The 14521-nt window shown below is 40.8% G+C and overlaps 1 protein-coding gene across 1 annotated transcript; it reads left to right on the top strand.

The window, feature by feature from the left end:
* Positions 1 to 370: 370 nt before the first annotated feature.
* Positions 371 to 10507, top strand: LOC311249546 (uncharacterized protein). The gene is made up of 5 exons (XM_084340656.1): positions 371 to 907; positions 1195 to 1294; positions 1398 to 1557; positions 5405 to 5537; positions 8193 to 10507. Exons 2-5 carry the CDS (start codon positions 1275 to 1277, stop codon positions 8411 to 8413), a joined length of 534 nt encoding a protein of 177 aa, XP_084196782.1. The 5' UTR covers positions 371 to 907; positions 1195 to 1274; the 3' UTR covers positions 8414 to 10507.
* The last annotated feature ends 4014 nt before the right edge of the window (positions 10508 to 14521 follow it).

Below are 14521 nucleotides of genomic sequence, written 5' to 3' on the forward strand. Positions count from 1 at the left end.
GACATGTTCAAATAGATGTTTTTCTGAATTTGGTCATTTTAAACCTTTTGTCAGATGAACCTATGCTACCTTCACAGACCGTCGGAGTTAATGCAACGTTCAAAGGACAACTATAAAATGTACTAGCAATAACACGTGAAAGATCTTTATTTCAGTCGCTTTTTTTGTGAGATGCGCTCTCCTCAACTTTTTAATACTATTTTGAACACTTTAACAATTGCACTGTTTATGGTAGTTTTCTTCTAAGGACCATCCATCTTTTTTTGTAATAATTAAAACATCAGCTATGAACCTAACGTTACCTGAGGTGGGCGTTCATCATAATTCCCATCATAATCCTATGACACAAAAGAAGCTCCATGTTGCTTAACTGACAAAACGGTCACAAAAGCGCCATTACAGCAACAATGAATATGCAATTTAGAAAAAACAAAAACATCCGATTAATTGTAATGATTAACGTTACGTCTGTGTTTGAGGAGGGGGGGAGCAGTTTACGGGAAGCACCGAGGAAGACGATAGTCCAGTGAACGCCGCCCACAGTGAAACCAAAGGCAGTATTGAACGCACAGGGATGAGCTAAGTCAGTAAACGCTAGCTAAAAAGTCTCTCGGACTACTTCAGGTGTTTCCTTAATGTAAAGTGAACGAGTAGCAGTGACCTTGTATATAATACCAGGAAGATATGTAGAGAAGGTCAGTTTCAGTGGTTGTTTTGTTTCGCGGCTCGGGTAAGTAGAGTAGCGGCTGTTGTTGTTGTGGCCTGCTGCTACACGTTAGCCTAGCTAAACCCAGCTAGCTGTAGCCTCAGCTGGTTCCTGGAGCTCCACTCGCATCACGTCCCCGGAACGAAAAGAGACATGGCACACCTTTCCAGCTAAGAGAGAAGGTCGAGCTGTCGTCGTAAGGTAAAACCAAGTCCGTGTGTGTCCCTTGTTTGCGTCTTGCTAAGTTAGGTAGCTGGGTTTTTTAAGGAGGAGCTGTCGTGCTAAACTTACCATCTGTTCTAAGTTATAGAAAGTGCTTGAAGATTTAACATTGAACCTTAGCTTGAGTGGTGAGATGCTCAGAGCTTCTGAGTTAGCTTTACTTAGCTTTACTTATAAACTGTGTTATTATAATTTATTAAATAAAGTAATGTAGTGATGACATTGCTCATAGGGGGGAAATACTGAAAATTATTTCCCTTTTTCAGGGTGATTAGTCGTTTTGGCCAGGGATCAGCAAGTTCCCCAGCAATGAGAGCCTCTACTCTGTGATTGACATCTCACAAAAATGGAGCTGTACTGGTACATGTGAGTATATCTTATATAAACCCTTTTTTTGTAAATAGAAGATGAGTTTGAAAGTTGATCACACTGGTCCCATTCCCTTTTCCTGTCCCTCTCTCTTTTTCAGAGTTGTCATCATATTCATCATCATCAAGATATTCTTCTATGTGTGCTGGTACCGATCAAGGCAGAGGCAGCTGGCAGCGTACCTGAGCAACCCTCGCAATGCTCAGATTGTCATCGTAGGAGGAAGGGCCTACCTTCATCAGATGTGTGAGCGGCAGAGCGTAAGTGCAGACCCCAACGTGGACGTACACAAAAAAACTCATAATCTAGCTGTCAACCACTGAAGCAGTGTAGCGCCTGAGGATAAGGTTGAGAATGGCCTTTTGTAGGATCAGAGACTTGAGTTTGGGTCACTGAGCAGAGATGTTGCACTCGAGGCAGGATCCTGTTAAACCGCATGTTTGTTTTTGTTTGAGACAGTTTTCGGTTGCTTTAACTAAAATGTTGCTGTTGAACGAAGTTGCAGTGACGCAGCCTTCTCCAGAGTGAGCTTAAATGGTAACTGCACCCTCACAAGAGTGATGAGCAACGAATGCAGGAGGCATTACATCATGCCTACGTAGTGTGTGAGGCAGGGGGGTCAGGAGACACGGGACAGCTACAGTCAGACTCATTGTTTCTCCACTGAGTCTGATAGAGCTTTGTCACTAGAAACACATTTTATGACCTAGAGTCGCTAGTATGGGTTGCTGTGTGGGTACCTGTGTTGCAGCTGGGCAGTGTGTGTGTGCCTGTCAACATACATTACGTAATAAACCATAGAGTCTTGCCTGTTTCTTCACAGTTAGAGAAGGACCAGAGAATTTAGCTCAAACAAACTTTCAAATCCAAGCAGACACTCGAAGACTTGGGTCATCCACGCTTGTATCTCTTCTAGACTCGACTATTACAATGTACTTTATTCTGGAATTAGTAGGAGTGTTGTCCACAGGCTGCAGCTGATACAAAACCCTGCTGTCAGGCAGCTCATTGTCTTGCCCAAGGATACTTTGACATGTAGACCACCATTGAACCACCGACCTTTCATTTGGACGGCCGCTGCCCCATGGTCTGGCTCCTGCTTAAATCTGTGATCTGTTAACTCCCTATGAGCGCGATCACTGCTCGAGATTCTCTGGCAGGGCCCTAGTAATGGTTTGTTTGTTTGTTGCATACATAAGTTTCTAATCATTGTTATTATTATACAAATATTTTTTATCAGAAAAAGCAGCTTTTTTTACACAATTATGGGCACAGTAAAAAAAGTGTGTGTAATCTTCTTTAACTACTTTAGCTTGTTTTTTTGGCAGAGCGGCAGCGCCGACACACTGAAAGCAGAGCATTATAAAGCAAAGTTTGGTCCTTTTTCTCAGAACTGTTTACAGGCCAGGAGTAAAAGAAAGTCAAATAAGGTCACAGCAGTCGTGTTACATTTTTGCAGAGGAGTTGTTCGTTCTCTCGAGTGGGCATGTGGTTTTCAGCCAGTCAGCTTTCACTTGCGTCTCACTTTCGGTGACGCGTTGAGCGGTTGTGTGGATGTGCATTTATAGATACAAGCTTGTGGTTTGCATGTACAATTACGCATACATTTTTCTGTTAAGTTTATTTAACCTTGCTGACATCAGAGGTCTGGCAGGGCAGATCACAGCCATGATATTTTCCAAGTTAGAAAGTTACAGTGAATGTGCGACTGGGCGCCTTTTTTTGTGTAAAATTTCAACCGTGCCTGTGAGATTCTTTTGTGCAAATACCATCAGAAAAGACACAGACGAGAAGACTGATTTACAGACAACACATGCCTCTTTGAAGGTCTTATTATTCCTCTACATTTGTTGTTACTCTGTCTTGTCTAATGGAAATCATAAGAGATGTTGTACAGTCCCTAATAAGATTTAATTTGCTTTAGATTGTGATTAGTTTATGTAGTTTGTCTGGTCTGCCATCTTAAGTCATTTGATCACTGGAGTGACCTTGATTGTTGTCTTGTTTTGTGAATTCCTTTTTACTGACACATGCTTTTCAAAGATGATTTTTATTCGTGTCAATGTTTTCAGTGATACGTCCAGAATAGTAATGCCTTTCCTTTCTTTTCTGTGGGCTACACCACAGGTTCAGACCATCCTGGAGCCTTTCCGCTTAACTGCCTCTCTAAAACACCTGGAAGCAATCTCCATGATTCAGAACCTTCCTAAAATATGCTCCGTGAATCATACGAAACAGGTTTCCAACTTGCCCACTTAGTCCACTTCTCAGTAGTTATTTCAAAAGATGCTGCAGAGACGACTGCTGTATTTTTCTCAGAATGATTCATCATAAAAAGCCAATGCAGTCATTTCCTGTTAATCTTGATACTGGCCCGTCTTTTGAGTTGTTTTTCTTTGTGGCAGAGGCACAGACTCTGATATTTTTAGCATTGTTTGGATTATTTGCGTAACAGGAAATGCCCCAGTTCTAGAAAAATAAGAAGCAGTTAAAACTGAGAGATTCCTGAACTATTGACCCTGGGTTTTCCCAGGCCACCTATAACATCCTGTGTGTTATCTGAAAAATTTCTCTGATTTTTAGAGGAAGCATGAACGCTATTCTTCGAGTCTTATCAGACGTGCGTATACTGGCTGATTTCATGTTCAGTTTCACCCCACAAGTCCTCCTACCTCCTCCTTGTGCCACGGCTCTTCGATTTGCTCTACATCCTTCTCTTTTTCTCCGCTTCCGTTTTTTTTCTGCTCCTCTTCCTTTCTTCCTCTGCCCCTTGTTCCCTCTGCCGTCTCTGGTGTATAATGTTCCCTGTTTAGATTTTAATGGAATGTGCAGCAGGGAGGCCCCACGGTCATCCATAACCCGGCACCCTGAAAGTTTTCTGGAGAGACGCCAGGACGACTCGAGTCCTGGGTTTAAATGAATCAAACATAGTAGGGGCTAGAAAGTCTTGATGTAGTATCACTCAATCTTGTTCACGGCTAAACTGAAAAGTGAGGAAAAACCTTTGATACATGCAGGCCATGGAGAGAGATTGAAGACTTGAATAGGTTGTAGATTATTCGATTATTAATTTGTTTTGGTCCACTTCTTTAAGATTACAGAAAATGTGGTGATTCTTCCCCATGCTGCAGAGATGTGACTGCTCACCTGGCCACCAAGGATCCAATTTGATTTGGCAAAAACGTGTTGCATAACTGTGTGACTCTGTAGATCATTATAGGTCATTTCTGCAGTGCTAACCTTGAACGTGCCATGATCTCTCCGTGCTCCATCTGTCCTCATCATCCGCTATCACGCCCACAACAGCACGATGGCTGTTTTGTAGTCATCTAATTGCATCAACCAATCATCGCCTGCAGTGGATGTTCCTTCTTCCTTTTAACATAATCATTTCGAGCATCTTCAGAACAGGTAGAGGAGTTAAAGGAAGAACACTTGCCTCTATAACTGGTCATTTGATAAGACTGACTGGGGCTGATATACTGAAATATATCACGGGAAAAATATATATAGCGAGTGTCACAGCCTGGTGAAATGTGCACAGCCAACGCCTGTTTATGTGAGCCACAGGCAGACGTCTCGCTCCAGCGTTTTGTGTAAACGACTTTATGAGCGGTTAACGTGGGTCATCGGGTTTGGGGTGAAAACGTTCCATCCTGGTCAGCCTGATGTTAAAAAAAAAAACCCATGTTTTAAACACAGGAAAAAAGTATACCTGAAGCCGGGCACACCTGCATTTTATCCCTCTCCAAGAAGAATGTCTTGCTGTTTGTTTAGTGATGTTTGTGCTTCAGACTCGGTTGCCAGTCTTGGCCTGGAGCAAAGAGTTTAATGAGGGAGGCTCTTTGGAGGAGCAAATGTGTTAATCCAATATTGTCACAACCAGCAGCAGTGTCCTCTCTAGAGATGTGTACAGTCAAACCAGCTGACTGAGTATCCTCACAGTGGAAGCAGTCTTAAATGGGAATTGTTGGCTTTAGCTAAAAGATTAAATGACTGTCCCGGCTTCATCTTTTTGCTGACTGTGTGTACATGTATTTACACTTTTATTAGTGCTTCTGCTTCTTTTGTATGTGTCATTAACTCTCTGTTCCTTTTCCTTTGTAGCAAACCTCCGTCTGGCCAAGTTGGTATGGTGTTCAGGACGACCTGTCGATAGAGGAGCCCTCCACAGCTCTGCCACCAGCTGCATCCTTCTCCCACTTGGACATGCCACCACCATATGAGGCAGTCTCTGGAGGTAGCACACACACTCTTAAACACAACACTGTATAATGCGTCTGCTGCCTCCTCATTCACTAAGCTGATCTGAGGTCGAACCAGGAAAATCACTTCCTCCTTGGTTTTCCCCTTCTACGTCTTTATTCATAATTTCCTGTGAGCCACAGGTCTTGGCTGCTATCCACTTGTGTATTTTCTCATTTAAAACTTTAAATGTGAAAGGCTCACCCTGTATTTAGTCTTAAAAATGAATTAGATTTTATGAAAATTATTTCTGTACATTTCTATTTCTGATGTCACAGATATTTAAACCTACCACTGAACCTAATGCTGTCTTTTTACTTTATACTTGTATTTACCTGTTGGCAAAATGTCCCTGTAGATGAACCTAACTCACTCTAATAACCATATTCCTACATGAAACCTACGTCTGCGGAGGACCACATACAGTATATATTACTTACCTTTATACTGACAAAGATGATTTGTCCAATAATAAGTCTTAAATGTGGTTTAAAACGTATTTTGAAAAGGTTTGAAAAGCAGTACATTTTAAGTGTCTGACACCTGTAGACACCTTGTAATGATATCCACCATAGTAACTATTTTTACATCGTTTCAGGCACTTTGTGTAACAAGCGACACTGTGAGAATCTGCCTTGTTCCATCACTGAATATTCCTGTGGCAACATCTTACCTTATTTGGCATATTTCCCACAGGAAATTTTAGCCGTTGACATTTATGTTTGCCAGACGTCTACACGTGATAGCGGTGGATAAGGTGGAACTATTGTGACAAAAACTGCCCGCCTCCTTCACGACTCCACCAGAATCAGTGCAATGATTGCCAGTTTGGATAATTCATGTCTTACTGATTTTAGGGGCCACTGCCAAGAAATAAAGACCAGATGGAGTCTGCAATTGCTACTCTAGAATACATTACTTATATCTGTAAACTAGTCTCTTGTGATTATAATGAGCTCACACGAGTGCTCACATGGAGTACTTTGTTTGCTTTAAAAGTACACTGTGCATCGGTTACTGAATAAGTATGAAACCAACAGCTTGAGGATTTTCTCTGTTGAGTTGTGGTGTCGAGTTGACTTCTTTCTGTTGTAGCTGTGCTGCCAGAAGCAAAACCAGTAAATGGTAAGCACTGTAGTCTGACTCTTTTAGCTAAGAGGGGCTCAAGTACTTGGCTCACTGCTGATGTGTTGGTAGCAGTCATATCTTTAATACTGGTTGAGTTACTTTACTCTTTTGTTCCCAAGTTATTTCTCTCCTAAGTCACCTCTGATGTTCCCCTTTCTTCAGTCATATTTTAAGAAGAGTAATCAGAGCCTCGGTGCTCTCATCATACTCAAATGTCTGGTTATTTCACATGACTAACTACAGATTTGGATCTCTCAACATGTCATTGTGAGTTTGTGAAAAGACGACACAAGTCAGTCCGGCCACTTGTTGTAATCTTTGTATCAAGTTTCACTCTCCTCTTTTTGCAAATGGCATCCCATCTGATCTGTAGTGCTCATTCATCTGACAGCAGGATGTGGTTATAGCGGGTGGAAGTGGAGACATTTCAGCACTAATTGTATTACTTGATGTTGCTTGCTACCTCATTTTCTCCCCCACGTACAGTACGATCTTTTTTCCATAAAGGATACCAGATGAGAGATATCAGGTGTCTCGGGTCTTGCTGTAATAGAAATACTTGTACAAGTACTGCAGGTCTGTAGGTCTTGCAGCCATACAGCATTGTTCCCTGCACTTCCCTTAAGCCTCTGTCACACAATTTAGCATATTATTGTTATCAGTGTGTGAGTCTATGACCATTTGAGAGATCAGAAAATATGCCACACCATTGTCTTCCAGGCCAAATACTCATACGTAACTTTGAAACATTACTGTAGTATAGCGTAGGTCATTTTGAGGAGTTAGATGTAAATCTCGTTTATAGGTTGATCATGGGTTTTTTGGCATCCAGTCTGATTGAGAGACTGTGAAGCAGAGTTGATTTGCAAAAGGTCGTAATAGACAAGTGAAATCAGAGCGTTCCCCCTGCTGTCCTCAGGAGAAAACCCATCTTAATCCATCCTCTGCACTTATGCACTATTAATCAAAGCAATTAACACATTCTTTTTTCATGTTTTTCTACAATTAATCAGTAGTTTGGTCTGACAGAAATTGCTAAAAAATATCCATCAGTGCTTCCAAAAGATCCCTAATGTCTTGTTTTGTCCACAACCAAGAGATGATCAGTTTAATATCATAGAGGAGTAAAGAAACAAGAAAATGTTCACATTCACACAGCTGGGAAATCATTTATCAAAATAGTTGGTAAATAATTTGAGTTGTCAACTAGTCAATGAACTGCTGCAGCTCTACTTACTTACATTGATGTCCACGTCTGTGTGTGCACTGTTAGTCATGTGAAGCAGCACACGTTTGTCATTTGCTGAATGCAGCTGTGGGAGAAACTGAGCGTTTGTTTCGGATGCACTGGATCTCCTCGCTAGGGCAGAATCATTGTCTCGTAAAGAATTAGATTTGCAGGAATGAGTCAAGGTTGTAATGTTATTTTGATAAATCGTGTAACCGTGTTGTTGAAGCTAATTTAACCCACTTCTTCTGCTTTTTTAGATCAACTGACCTGTTTTCTCCTTTTCCCTTTCAGAGGACGATCTGAAGCCGCCTCCATATAGCGAGTGCGCACATGGCGACGAGGCCGCCGCTCCCCGTCCCTCCCCTCACACTCCTCTCATTTCTGAGGGAGGAGACTCCATTAGCGTGAACGAAGCCCCGCCCCCTTACACGCCCTCTCCCCCGACACAAGCCGACCACCGAGACGGCCCCGTGAGCCACAGCGAGTCACGGGCGGAGAGCAGGTCCACCTAATCAATCCCTGATGCCAGTTTTGCCTTTTCCATGCACTGCCTTCTTACATTCAACCTCAGTGATCGTTGCCAGCCTAACTCTCATCACATGAGAGCAGATGTTTATTTGGATGCGAGTGAGTGAGCGAGCGAGTGAGTGAGTGTGTGTGTATGAGTGTGTGTTTGGTGGTTTTTAAAACTAAGTTGTTTTTCTACTTTGTATTGTTTTAAAAAAAAAAAAATAAAGAAGTGGTCATCTGACGAGTTGGCAATAACAGATGAAGATCAGCACGCCTGTGTGCCTCATAACCTGCCTGTGAGCTAGGATGAGGATGATACTGCTGACCTCTAAGCTCAGAGGCAGTCAGTGAGCTACAGATAAGCAGAGAGAAAGATACTCTAAAAGGTGTTGTGTTTGTTTGACCGAGACCACTTCCTGTCACAGACCTAAAACAATTTCCCCATCCTAACAGCACGATTTGGGGAAATGAGTCGAAGCTTGACATGTTTGTAGTTCCTGCCTCTGTGGTACATTACTTCCTCTGTGAGTGTCTGTCTATAGACATTGTTCTCAAAACAGTAATTCAATAACAGACTGTCTACGCTAGAAATTTTCTATCAGATTAATTAGATTTTCTGGCAATTTGCTGCGTACGTGTGCAAAGTGAATAAATTATCTTTCGACTTCTTCGATCTATTGCTCTCAATGCTTCATTAATGCTGCACATGTATTATTGAAACACAAAGTGTGTTGACGGAGAACTATCTGATAATGAATGCTCTAATTGTTTAAAGTAATGGTCTCATTAGCATAACTTGTTCTGTTTTAATATATCAGGGTGATTAAACTGGCACATTTAGGCAATTCAGGCCACCTATTAGATCTGTGAATGGAAGTGAGCGAGGACGAGTCGATGAGATAAATGAACGATATGCGGCAGTAGACGAGAGGCTGTTTTCTGTTGGTTATCACCTCTACTGCTGCGTTCTGTCTGCGACTGCTTCACATGAGCACCTGTAAGCCAGGAAGTGTGTGTGCAAACAGTATAAACAAGTTTTGTTATTATAAGTTGTCGAATTGGATAAAAGGTCCTCAGAAGTGTGAGGACAAGTTGTGCTTTGTACCTGAACACGTATGAAAACAAACGTTCTGTAGTCGCATTTCCAGCTGTGAGATAATCAGGTTTGATGTTATGAATTGTAATTTTGAGCTAAAGGCGTGAAATGAGGAAAATATTATCAAATTAAAAATGTGTAACAATCCTGAATAAAAATACACACGACTGAGCTAAGGCTTAAAACATTTCATGAAACAGAGCTTAAGGCTGCATTTTTTTAAAAAGTTATCAACAAATCTCAGTTATTAAGTTTCTTCGTGTTGTTGCAAAATGACGACTAACCAAAAATGTTTTTAACAACCGCTTGTGTTCCTTGTAATCTTCGTGTTGATCTACCACAGGTTGGTAGAGGTCCACAAACTGTGCATTCTTTGTTTGTATTTCCTGGTATTGCATTGCTTTGTTAAACTTTATTACTGTGCCTTTTGCTTTTTTTCTGTCACTGCATTTCAGATAATCTGTTAATGACACTGTTAGGAGATGCTCTAAGTGATCCACCTCCCGTGTTTGTTTCCGCAACAATATAATCAGTGTACAGACTCTGAACATTACAAAAAAAAAAAAATAAGAGAAAGTAAAACAAATGTAATGCTGTATAAATGTGTTTTGGGACTTTGGGAAAAGTGCACAAAGTGTGTTTTAATGATAATCCCTCGTATTGTGATGACAAATCGTGGAGCGTCCGTCACTGATGCCTTTTAAAAACCCTTTTCTGTGTATGCAACAAGACGCTGCAGTGTACAAACCTGAACTTTGAACTTGGTTGACGTCACTAACGTAGCAGCAGCAGCAGCATGATGATGATCTACCTAAACTATAGTGTTACAGGCTCCTACTGTAACAAACGTCCTGTTTGGTAACTTCATGTCCATTCCCGTGGTTGTTGGCATCAGATCTCTCCAGTCAGTAGCTTTGTGAGTTGAGGGAAATTAGATTTTTTTTTTTTCTTTCTGTTTCGGGGAAAATGCGTCTTCTGTATTAAACTGTTGTTTATAATCCTTCTGGTGTTGTTTTCTTGTTTAACCTTGTGTGTGAAGCTACTTCTAAACAATGTTCCTGCGCTGTAGAGGAACAATAGCTCCACTGTGGTTTCCAAAGTAGACTTCATTTACTTATTATCACACTCTTAACAGACATTCCAGGTGATTTGTTTCTGCTGATGTTATTTTAGGGGGGTGTGCCAATTCTATTTTTAGCAGCCTTATAAAGGTGTTTTTGGTCTCTAGTATAAGATGTGCTTCAAAAAGATCGGATCCTACATTTCCCATAATGCATCTCGACTGCATACTTCAATAGAGCACTCATGCTTCCTAAATGACTTGTGGCGTTTTTTTTCTGAATTAGATACTTTTTACTTTTAGTACATACTGTTGCATGCAGTATGTATACTACTTCATCATGACAGTGCACCTTGAACATTGACCCTCATGCTCGCATATCCTTCGCATCCTCAGCTAACATTTTGGAGTACGAAGAACATAGCACTTCCACTTAAATGTGCTTTTATCTGTCATTCTGTAAAATCAGCTGACATCTGTCAGTGAGCTGTCAAATGTTTGTGCTATCTCGGCTTTGTTTACAATTGCGTGACACACCATGGTGTAGAATAGCCAGAAAAGCTTGCTGGCTTGCATACTGCAAAATGCTATTAGATGTAAGGACATCCTGGTATTTTTGGCATGCTGCCTTTCACATTCGTATTGGGTGTACTAAATCTTTTTTTGACATACTAAATAGTATGGTAGTATGGGTATTGGAGAGTTAGTAGGGTTAGTTTAAGCCCGCACAGAGTCAACCTTGATTGCATCATCAGGGTTATTTTCCCAAACCTTGGGGATTTCCCTCCAGAGCCACAGAAGACATTATAAAACTGTATGTACAGGTTGAGCTCTGCTGTCTGAGACAAGTGAACAGAACTGTGTGTAAAACTGCCTGGAGTGCCCTTTAAATGCACCGTATGAGGCCATTTAAACTAGCTTTTCAGGATCAGCTTCATTGGTTGATACTGTATTAAAGATGTGTGCACAATTCTTACTACATTCAGAAGGCCTTTACTGTTATTATAAGATAAGCATACAATGAAATTAAGGGTGCAACACCAAAATCACAGGATATAGAATAAAAACAGGACAAAAACAATAAACAACATGGAAATATAAATATGAAAAGTAAGTATAAAAAGTGAAGTACACACAATAAATTAGAATGTCCTTACAGTTTAAAGAAAAACTTTCAGGAAGATGGATAAAAACAGACACCTAGAAGAAAAGAACAACAAAGCAGAACAAAGATGGGTAAAAAAACAAGCATTGAACTGTAATGTTCATACAAGCAGGGGAAAACAGATATATATAAAATATATACAGTGTGTAAAGCAGCAATAACAAAACGATAAAGTCCAGCGGTTTGTAAGTTGTAAACAAGAATACATTAGTGTAAGGGTGCTGAGTGCCATAAATACAAATATGGAATAAATACTGAATTATTAATGCAATCATTTATATACTTAAGGGAGGTGGTGATATACAGTATATACACAGTGATGTGGTGTAATTTAGCATATGTAAGTGTATTTACTAAAGTACTGTACTTTAAATGACTTTTGATACTTAATATACAGTAATATCAGATACTGTAACTTTTGGGTACTTTTACAACACTATATACATGTTTACATGTCTGTATACAGCCTACATACACAGTTTATTAAGGATTGACCGGGTGTGTTTTTCAAACCACCAACTGTGACGTTCATTTCAAGTGTTTTCTCAGTTCCTACAGACAGACAGAAGATAGAAGTGTGTAGAATCTGATCTGTGGCTTTTGGTCTGTCACTCAGGAGATCAGGAAGTCCCCATCTTTTTCTTTATTCAAATTTTACCCAGCCTAAGTTACTGTGATTTTGTTTTAATGCCAGGTTTTGAATACCATTTTTAAAATAGCACTGTTTGTAAACATCCAAAATGGACTGTAAACACACAGAGTTTTGGTGGTGGTTGAGTTTGAGCGAGAAAACAGAACCAGACATTTGAAATCTGCCATCATCAGACGCCTAAAGGAAATGAAAGGTTATCTGCAGTTTAATCCACACTGACTTTCTGTTGTGCTGTTCTGTCAGACCTGCTGGTGTTAGTATGAGGCTTCTGCAGTCTGATTTACCAAAATCAAGCGAGCAGCTTCAAAAGTTACAGCCCTTTCAGGGCGAAAAGAGGCAAATTTATGCTAAAAAGACGAGAACTTTGGACGACACTTGGTCGATTTGTCCAACTCAAACTGCTGAAGCCTCACATTACCTTTGGATTGACTTCTGTAAACATCGATCCACCAAAACCTTACCATGGATTTAATCTCCCATCTGTTATCAGAATCCTGTTAGGGACTGATCCCTTCACAGCCTGTTTGGATTCGAGGGATGACTACAGTGAAAACAGCATGAGCCTGTGCCTAAAGTAAACCTGTGACGTGCCACTAGAGAGCAGTATCGCACCGACGATGACTTGCCTGATCAGCCTGCACCTGTTGCTGAGCCCTGAGACGGGAGCGAGGCACATGAAGTGAGAACATCAGTACAGATTGATGTCCTTTATCACACATTTTTGTGACAGGGAACAGCATCGACATTTGTTCCAAAGTGTTACACTTTAAGATGGAACAAAAAATAATTGGGCTCGATCGAGATCAATTGTACGGCCCTCTTGTGGAATGTACAGCAGAGTAGATACTCAAGGACGTCCATTTTTCATATCTTAGCCTCTCAGCTGCTGCATCACCCGGCTGCATACAAATGAGCCGAGCTGGAGCAATTCGCACTGTGCACGCTCTTGATTGTGGGGCTTTTTTGGGTAAGCAAAATATTAAATGTGAGAGGACATGAAGAAGAAGAAGAAGAAGAAGAACGAGCCACAGAATAACAGTAAATAAATGTGAAACTCCTCTCATGCCTCATATATATATTTACTTGCAGACTTTATAGATTATTTATTGTTTTGTGGCTGTTATTCAGATATCACTTTAAACATTGAGATGAAGGCAGTCCATCACCAATGAAGCCTTTATCATTGATTCATGTATGTGAGTGTATCTGGAGTCGTCGTTAAATACAGTTGGATAAGCAGTCTGTGCTTGTCACTCCTCTATGCAGCGCTCTCCTCTTGCTTTGAGTAATTGATGCTTTCAGGGGAAATATTTGCATTTTGGAAAAACAGGCAACTATCCATCATGTAAACTGCTTTACTAATCATTACATCTCGGTATAAACAGCTGTATAATAGATACAACACTCTCCTCAAGGATGTTCACTGAACCCCCTCTCGAGATGATCGAGGTCTTCAAGGCCGTTTGAGAATCAGAAGCGACGGCTCAATTACCCTCCGTTGTCTTGTCAAAGATGTATTGCACTTCGAGAGCCTCTCACAGAGGCGCAGCGCCTCTCAGACGACGGAGGAGGAAAGCCACACCTTTTGAGTTCAGCACATTCCAGGCATGGGTGAGGATGGATAAGGTGTCAAAAAATAATACTTCTGTTCACTGATTCCCCCTCCTCAGAGTCATTTCAGACGAGGATGCCCATCACCGGCCTGACCAAAGGTGTTATTTTACACAGTTTAAATGTTTTATCTTGCCACACAGTCATATTACAAGGACAGTGTAACATGACAACACACTACAGAGTGAACGTTAATGAGTTTTTCAGGTCATTTAACTGCTGATAGATTTCCTCGTTTTCTCCATCCGAACACCTTCATCAATTTTTCTTCTATGTCTTATTTTACTTGTCAGAGTGGTTCAGGTTGATGTAAATATCCAATTAATTACAGTTTGTAATATGTATTCAGAGTATATGAAACAATAATGAATAGGAACTGCTCCCGTTGTGATTATAAATTGATGACTGAGCGTGCCTGATAAGCTTCAGTTCTTCAGCAGCCCCTCTGGCAAAATCGTCTTTTTCAAACCATACCGTTATTATTATGTAGTTGGCGTGACGTCTTTGTCCACGGTTTCTCTCTCAT

Source organism: Pagrus pagrus, assembly GCF_965226575.1.
Source record: "Pagrus pagrus genome assembly, chromosome: 20".
Taxonomy (NCBI): Eukaryota; Metazoa; Chordata; class Actinopteri; order Spariformes; family Sparidae; genus Pagrus; species Pagrus pagrus.

Bases quoted from the DNA above. Each gene is read 5' to 3' on its own strand.
- LOC311249546 (XM_084340656.1), top strand. From the start codon at position 1,275: ATGGAGCTGTACTGGTACAT. The intron at 1,558-5,404 runs GTAAGTGCAGAC...TTTCCTTTGTAG, and splicing joins AGATGTGTGAGCGGCAGAGC to CAAACCTCCGTCTGGCCAAG. The intron at 5,538-8,192 runs GTAGCACACACA...TTTCCCTTTCAG, and splicing joins ATATGAGGCAGTCTCTGGAG to AGGACGATCTGAAGCCGCCT.